General features: G+C 46.1%; 1 protein-coding gene across 1 annotated transcript; it reads right to left on the bottom strand.

Moving 5' to 3' along the window:
- Window positions 1–7,010: 7,010 nt before the first annotated feature.
- On the bottom strand, window positions 7,011–8,736 carry LOC127343520 (high-affinity nitrate transporter 2.3-like). The gene has a single exon (XM_051369645.2). It carries the CDS (start codon window positions 8,674–8,676, stop codon window positions 7,132–7,134), a length of 1,545 nt encoding a protein of 514 aa, XP_051225605.1. The 5' UTR covers window positions 8,677–8,736; the 3' UTR covers window positions 7,011–7,131.
- Between the last annotated feature and the right edge of the window lie 355 nt (window positions 8,737–9,091).

The following is a 9,091-nucleotide window of genomic DNA, read 5'->3' as shown; positions in this document are numbered from 1 at the left end:
TGGGGTGCCACCCTGGGGCGCCCCACTGGTCATCCCCAGGTATTCCCAGGTGCCTCGTCGAAAAATAGTACCAATGGTATAATTTTTGTGAATTTTTTTGAAAACTTTGAAAAATGCACATTTCTGGGTGTCAAATTTATTATTACTGGGCAGAAAAAGATTTTGAAATCTCTAATTAACTAAAGAACTTTGCAAAACAAAAGTACTACAGCAAGTAGATCAAGTGGAAGAAGAAAGAAATGTTGTTTAGTTCCTCTATGCATATAAAATGAATTTGTTAACAAGGTTGATCAAGTCTTGCCACCAAATAAATTTTACATAGCATAAGAAGAAATAAGCCTCAAATCAATCATGTTACCTTGTATTGTATTGATATGGATCCAATCACAAGAGTTTGATATTCTTCTTTAGGCTCATATATAGGACAATCAATAGTTCCCACTTTGATAGTTCTCACATTAGAAATTGTATTAACTCCACATGCTTTCTCAATCCTCTTGGGAAAATAAACGGTATGCTCCTTATCATCGACATTGAAAGTAACTTTTCCTTTATTGCAATCAATAACAGCCCCTGCGGTGTTAAGAAAAGGTCTCCCAAGAATAATAGACATATTATCATCTTCAGGCATTTCCAACACAACAAAATCAGTTAATATCAAGCAGTTATTAGTAACTTGAACAGGAACATCCTCACATATACCAACAGGAATAGCAGTAGATTTATCAGCCATTTGCAAAGATATATCAGTCGGTATCAACTTATCTAAATATAGTCTCTTATAAAGAAAGAAAGGCATAACACTAACACCCGCTCCCAAATCACATAGAGCAGTTCTAACATAATTATTCTTAATAGAACAAGGAATAGTCGGTATACCTGGGTCGCCAAGCTTCTTTGGAACCTTACCATTAAAAGAGTAATTAGCAAGCATAGTGGAAATTTCCTCATTAGGAATTTTCCTTTTGTTAGACACAATATCTTTCATATACTTTGAATAAGGAGGCAATTTAATAGCATCAGTCAAAGGTATTTGCAGGAATAAAGGTTTCATCCAATCACAGAATTTATTATAGTGTTCTTCTTCCTTTGATTTTAGTTTCTTAGCAGGAAAAGGCATTTGCTTTTGAACCCAAGGTTCCCTTTCACTACCATGTTTCTTAGCAATAAAATCTTCTTTAGTATACTTCTTATTTTTAGCATGCTTTTCAGGTTCTTCTTCAACCTCTTATTTATCAGAAGCATCATTCTTATCATTATCTTTATCATGTTCATTACCACTTTCAGTTTCAGCATCAGAAATAGAAATACTATTAGGATCATTAACAGGCTCAGAGGATTCCACAACAGTTTTATGTTTCTTTTTCTTTTTCTTAGATGGAGCACTAGTTTCAGTTCGTTGAGAATCTTGTTCAACTCTTTTGGGATGCCCTTCAGGATATAGAGGATCCTGGGTAGAAACACCGCCTCTAGTTGTTACTTCATAAGTATGCTTTTCTTTAGAATTATCTTTTAACAAGTCATTTTGAACTTTAGTGAGTTGATCAATTTGAGTTTGAACCATTTGAAAATGTTTAACAAGCATCTTAATATCATTGGAGGTTCTCTCCACAATACCATGCAATTCACCAATAGCTCGAGAATTTTCCATTAAATGATTCTCTACTCTCATATTGAAATTACTTTGCTTAACAATATAATTATCAAACTCATCTAAGCATTGAGCAGGAGGTTTTGAATACGGAATATCTTCTCTAGTAAAGCGTTCAAGAGAGTGTACCTCAATCATGGATGAAGGGGGAGTGATCTTACATGAATCTTCTATGGGAGGTAAATTCTTCACATCTTCGGATTTAATACCTTTCTCTTTAAGAGATTTCTTGGCTTCCCTCATATCTTCATCATTTAATTTAATCATACCCCTCTTCTTCAATATTGGTGTCGGGGTTGGTTCAGGTGTAGACCAATCATCATGATTCCGGCCTATTCTAGCCAATAATTCTTCAGCGTCGTCTGGAGTTCTTTTCCTGAAAACACAACCAACACAACTATCCAGGTATGCCCTAGACTCAATGGTTAGTCCACTATAAAATATATCAAGTAAATCATGCTTTTCCAAATCATGGTCAGGCCGAGCTCTAATAAGAGAGCAAAATCTCGCCCAAGCCTCAGGCAATTTCTCTCCATCTTCCTGGTCAAAATTATAAATTCTCTGCAAAGCAATATGTTGAGCACTAGCAGGAAAGTATTTCCGGAAGAAAACATCAAGCAATTCTTTTGGACTATTAATAGAATCAGGTGGCAAACTATTATACCAAGTTTTAGCATCATCCTTTAATGAGAATGGAAAAGTTTTAGCAACGAAATAAGTACGCTTCTTAACATCATCAGAAAACAAGCTACTCAAAGTAGATAGCTCAATCATGTGTTCTACAGCACTTTCTTTTTCAGTACCACAAAAAGGTGTTTTCTCAACAATAGCTATATGAGATAGATCAAGAGAAAAATTATAATCCTTATCCTTAATGTTTATAGGAGATGTGGCAAATTTAGGATCAGGAGACAATTTATATCTAACAGTATGTTCTGCAAGCAACTTTTTATTTTTTCTTGCATCAGTAGTAGCATTGCATTTATCAATAAAATCATCATCAAGTTCTACATAATCTTCATCAAGATCATCACTAGAGTATTCAACAGACTCAGGTGAATTAACAGGTGTAGCAGCATTTTCATTAGGAGTTTCAGCATTTTCAATTTGTCTAGACCTAGCAATTGTAGCATCTAGGAAAGATCCCAATGAACCACTATCATCAAGCACAGCAGAAGCATCATCAATATTATAAGAATTTTCAGATCTAGCAGAAGTACCAGCATGTGAAGCATGTGGTGGTGAAACAAGTTTATCAATCACAGATGGTGAATCAAGAGCAGCAGAGGTACTCAGAGTTCTACCTTTTCTTGTAGTGGATGGTAATATGGCGACTTTAGGACCGCGAGGTTTACCCATGATGGAGAATTTGCAGCGAACAATATCAATCCAAGTGAACTTCCAAATAAAGCTATGCTACCCGGCAACGGCGCCAGAAAATAGTCTTGATGACCCACAAGTATAGGGGATCGCAACAGTCTTCGCGGGAAGTAAAACCCAATTTATTGGTTCGACACAAGGGGAGATAAAGAATACTTGAAAGCCTTAACAACGGAGTTGTCAATTCAGCTGCACCTGGAAACAGACTTGCTCGCAAGAGTTTATCAGTAGTAACAGTTTTATAGCAGTAGCAGTAGTGAAATAACAGCAGCAGAGTAACAAAGACAGCAGTAGTGATTATAGTAAACAGCATGATTAAAATACTGTAGGCACAGGGATGGATGAACGGGCGTTGCATGGATGAGAGAAACTCATGTAACAATCAAAGCAGGGCATTTGCAGATAATAATAAAATGGTATCCAAGTACTAATCAATCAATAGGCATGTGTTCCATATATAGTCGTACGTGCTCGCAATGAGAAACTTGCACAACATCTTTTGTCCTACCAGCCGGTGGCAGCCGGGCCTCTAGGGAATCTACTGGAAATTAAGGCACTCCTTTTAATAGAGCACCGGAGCAAAGCATTAACACTCCGTGAACACATGTGATCCTCATATCACCGCCATCCCCTCCGGTTGTCCCAATTTCTGTCACTTTGTGGCCTCGGGTTCCGGACAGCAATACGTGTATACAACTTGCAGGTAAGATCATAAAGCAATGAATATCATAATGAAACAATAACATGTTTAGATTTGAGATCATGGTACTCGGGCCCTAGTGACAAGCATTAAGCATAACAAGTTGCAACAATATCATAAAAGTACCAATTACGGACACTAGGCACTATGCCCTAACAATCTTATGCTATTACATGACCAATCTCATCCAATCCCTACCAACCCCTTCAGCCTACAGCGGGGGAATTACTCACACATGGATGGGGGAAACATGGCTGGTCGATGGAGAGGCGTCGGTGGTGATGATGGCGATGATCTCCTCCAATTCCCCGTCCCAGCGAGGTGCCAGAACGGAGTTTCTGGTCCCAAGACGGAGTTTCGCGACGGTGGCGGCGTACTGGATGGTTTCTGGCGATTTCGACTAACCCCCGTGCGTTTTTAGGTCGAAGGCAATAAGTAGTCCGAAGGAGGGCGTCGGGGGCCAGCCGAGGCCGCCACACACTAGGGCCGCGCCGGCCTAGCGTGTGGGGCCCTCGGGCCCCCACCTGGCTTGCCCTTATATTCTAGGAAAATAGGACCTTCCGCATAAATTCCGAGGATTTTCCTGAAAGTTGGATTTCTGCACAAAAACGAGACACCAGAGCAGTTCTGCTGAAAACAGCGTTAGTCCGTGTTAGTTGTATCCAAAATACACAAATTAGAGGCAAAACAATAGCAAAAGTGTTCGGGAAAGTAGATACGTTTTGGACGTATCATCGATCCATGGCAGGTGCTGAGGTAGGCGATGACTCCTCCCCTGGCAGCTTGTGCCATCCACCCATCCTTGCACCAAAGTAGCAAGGACATGGTCTTGGTGCTTTGGTCCTCGTCGAGCTTGCTTTAATCACCAAAGAGGCAATGGTATCTCGCCTCCTTGGGATGGAGCTTTTGAGCTTAGCCATGACGTGCGCGACATCTGTCGGCTTTGTCTTGTAGCCTTCGGAACCCGCTGCTTGTACACGTAGGCGAGGCCGCGTAGGCGGCATCCGATGCTCCCTTGGTTGGTCTTATCACCTTCAAGGGAGGCTCTCTGACCTGGAGAGGCTGGTGGCTCGGAAACCTCGGCGAGGTAGTTCCTCCCCGAGCCTGTCTTCCGCTCTAGCTCGGTGTCTCCAAGAGTGTTTTACGCCTCGTGGAGCCTCACTCGGAAGTAACCTCCTCGAGTGATTGTTTCCAAGTAGTTTCTATGGGCCCAACAACCGTAGGTCCATGGCACCCTAGTTGCCAGGGATCCCACACTAACGACTGATGATTTGCATGGTTTCGGTTTAGGGTTAGTAGGGTTCCTCTTTCGCAAATAGTACTTTATTAAATTGTACCATACCGTGCTAAATCAATAGTACTTTATTAAAACATCTCAAGAAATTAAGATACAATATAGCTGAAATTAAAATACGGCATAACACTACAACGAAATTTAAGATACAATGACAAACTAAAATTGAAATTAAGATACATAGCTAGTACGACACATCACTCTACTTTCTCTGCGTCCAGCGTGGCCATTTTCCGGACTTGTCATCGCGTTCTTCTGCTGCTTGCGTCTCAGTTCTTTCCCTTAATCTCTTCATTTCCGCTTCACGGGCCTTCCTGCGCACCTCTTTGCATACCTACGTGCATCCTCATCATCCATCCTCTTTGATTCACCTCCCGATTTCAAGCTTGCTCCGCCCTTAATTTCTGGATCTGCCTCTCTCGATTTGCTTTTTCATTAGGACGAGCCTTTTCCCAACGCTCATCCTCAAAGAAACTTGCCCATGCATACCAGTGTTTCTCCTCAACCTCCTTGCGCGCCCAATCCGGCTGCTCCTTGTCTATCCAGTGAAACCATTTGCACAGAGGCGGGGCAGACTGCAACACAAACAGTACCATTAAACCAAAAAATAAAGACCTGCAAAAATGCTTAAACAAAATTCTATCAAAACATACCGGCGGCCTGGTGGACGACGAAGCTGAACTTGGGGGTGGATCATGATCATAGTTCGCACACATGAAAAATTTCATGCCGAACCATCAGAGAAATCCTCCATCTGCTTAACCTTAGCAAGACGGCCACACCAACACCGCTCCGCAGTCACACCCGTGGCAAACTTGCAGCCTTCGCCTTTACCGGCTTAAACTCCTAGTCATAGCACGACACACTCATGATGGCTAAGGGTGAGCCAACAGAAAAAAAAGATAGAAGCACTTGTGCATCGAAGAGTGTCGATCCCTGCTTTTATAGGGAAAAATCCGAGAGCATGGCGGGAGAACGGTGGAGGGAACATATGGCAGGAGAGCTGTGGCAGCAAAAAAGTGGCGGGAGAGTGGTGGCAGGAACATATGGCGGGAGAGCTGTGGCGGCAAAAAAATGAGGGGAGAGCGGTGGCGGGAGATACGGGTAGGAAAATGTTTACTATGAGATGGCGGGAGGGAGATATCAGCACGAAATTATTTGCGAAAGAGGAACCCTACTAACCCTAAAACCAAACCATGCAAATCATCAGTCGTTAACAGGCCGGTCGGCCTCTAGCGGACCGGTCGGTCGGCCGACACCCGGTTGATCTTCTAATATCCGATCGGTCAACTGATGACCGACCGAGTCACAAATTTTTTTTTTGAAAACGCATGCTATTCCTTGAAATAAATAATAAATTCGTATTATTAAAAAATAAATCGCCTCACACACAGTTTTCTTGAGAACATATGAAAATTAAAAGTGCCATTAAAGATAAAGATCTTTATGTGGTTTTTTCCTCTAAAAATAATACCCAAAAAGATAACCTCGCCAAGCATGATTGAAATGGTTGTAAAAAGTGTGGCTTTTGTGACTCGGAGGACTCCATAACCATTTATTTTTCGCTTGTCCCTTTGATCGTCTAGTTTGAAGAGTAGTTTATTTTACCTTTAATATTCTTCCATTGATAATGTTATAAATATATTTTGAAATTGGCTAAATAGAGTTGAGAAACACACTTAAGGTCAAATTCGTCTAGGCGTCATGTGCTTTAGTTTGGGCCCTTTGAAACTATAGAAATTATATGCCTTTAATAAGATTGGGGCAACTCACTATTTAGATGTTATCCGTATAGCTACCCACCGAACTCGAGAGTGGTCTTATCTTCTTTCGGATGGGCAGTGGACGTTTATGGATTTTGGATGCAACTGTCTAGAGAGACGGTTGCTTGAACTATCTACAACCAAGGTGGCCAATGGCTTTCTAGAAAACAATCACAAAACAAAATCTGTATTTCACAACAACCATGTACTGTATAAACAACAAGAGCAAACCAAATGTCAAGCGGTGCTAGTAGAAGCAAATGTAGAAAACTGGCCGCATCATCGCTCAAGTCATACTTGCGCGAGACACAAAATTAACGAAGTGCATGTGGGATTCTGTTCTTCAGACGTTGGCCGGCGACGCATCGACGGGGACGGTGTGCCTTGACTGGCTGGCCGACGCCGACTTGCGGCCGCCCTCGCGCACGCTGTTCTCGGCGAAGCGCGCGGTGGAGGCGTTGTAGCCTTTCTGCCTCTCCTGCTCGGTCCATTCCTGGTTGTAGTACTCCTCCGCCGTCGCCCCCGGCTTTGGGCCGACGAACATGCCGCCCCACTGCGGGAAGTAGATGAGCGTGATGGGCAGCGTGCAGGCGATGATCATGAGCCCCATGTACAAGATCCCCGTCTCCGTCTTGTACTTGCCGCCGCGGAAGAATATGACCTGCGTTAGCACGGCGCCGACGTTGCCGCCGCCGCCTGTCATGCCGGAAATTAGGCCCAGGGACCTCCGCGACACGAACGGCACGATGCCGAAGCTGAGCCCGCAAGCCGCCTGCACGAAGAAGGAAAAGAGCATCATGACGGCCACGGAGGCGGCGAAGGAGTAGTCGACGACGCCGAGCACGACGCACAGGATCCCGCCGATGGTCTGCACGATCCACAGCCCCCACAGCCTGCCGCGCATGCCGAACCGCTCCGAGAGCCAGTCGGACAAGAGTCCTCCACCGGGACGGGAGATGATATTGGCCATCCCGAAGCTGGCGGCGATAAGGCCGGCGGTGTGGAGGTTGACATTGAAGCGATCGTAGAAGTACTGCGCCACGATGTTGTCGACGGCGAGCTCAACGCCGAAGCAGTAGCCGTAAGTGAGCGCCAGGATCCAGGCGCGGTAGTTGGTGACCGCGTGGCGCAGCACGTTGGCGAAGCTGTCCTTGTGCATATCCCCGGCCTTGTGGAGCTTGCGGTAGTTGCCGTCGGGCATGTCCTGCCCGAACGCCAGCACGGCGATGGCCGAGAACGTCTGCATGACGCCCGGGATGAAGAAGGCGACGCGCCAAGCCGTGAACGGCGTGCTCCCGATCTTCTTGACGGCCTCAAACACCAGCGGCATGAGGAGCTGCACGGCGCCCCCGCCGAGGTTTCCCCAGCCGCCGGCGACGCCGTTGGCCAGCCCCACCTTGGGCGGCGAGAACATGGAGCTCATCCAGAACTGCGTCGACACGAAGGAGGCGAGCGAGAAGCCCGTGAAGAAGCGCACGAGCAGGAAGGACGACGGCCCGGTGATGATGGCGGAGCAGTAAACCGCGGGGGTGGTGAGGAGTATGATCGCCGCGGACGACAGGCGTGGCCCGACCAGGTCGCAGGCCGTGCCCATTGCGACACGGGCGAACACGGCGCCGGACACAGAGGCGATCCCGGCGTTGCCGATGTCCTTGGCCGTGAGGCCGAGCGTGTCCCGGATGAGCGGCAGCAGCGGCGGCGCGGCGAAGGTGGAGACGAAGCAGCAGAAGAAGGAGAACCACGAGAGGTGGAAGGCGCTCATGTGCGGCCTCACGAAGGAGAAGAGCCAGAACTCCGTGGCCTTGTTGTCGGAGTCCACCGGGATCCTGAACGTGGTCTTGGACGCCGCCTCCACCTCCATCGCCGCAGTCCTGGATTGTCGCTCCATCTCGCTGGCTACCTTGCTGCTACCGCCGTGTTGTACGAACTCCGGCTGTAATGTTGTACGTGCCGGTGCTGGTAGTACGGAACCTCAGGAGAACGCCGTGTTTATATAGGACAGCCGGAGAGCGGCGCTCCATGCGCGCGACGATTGGGAACGGCGAGAGGGCAGAGGAGGGACGAATAAAGATTTGGCTGCCGATCTTATGGTGTCAGTGGAAGGCCAGCACCGCCGCGCGTCGAGGCCGATGCGGGGTTTTGTTGGGGAGCTGGTCTGGTACATTGCTGTCGCTGTAAAGTTGAGGTTGAGGTTGAGGTTGAGGGAGATGCATGGTGACCTCTGAGGCTCTGACTTTGGAGGCCACTTGAGTTCCTCGGGTACTTTTTTTTTTGAGATGGAGTTCCTCGGGTACTCTGGAACC

Source organism: Lolium perenne, chromosome 3 (genome assembly GCF_019359855.2).
Source record: "Lolium perenne isolate Kyuss_39 chromosome 3, Kyuss_2.0, whole genome shotgun sequence".
NCBI lineage: Eukaryota > Viridiplantae > Streptophyta > Magnoliopsida > Poales > Poaceae > Lolium > Lolium perenne.
The sequence above is the reverse complement of the archived record's forward strand: the minus strand, read 5'-3'. Positions and strand labels throughout refer to the sequence as shown.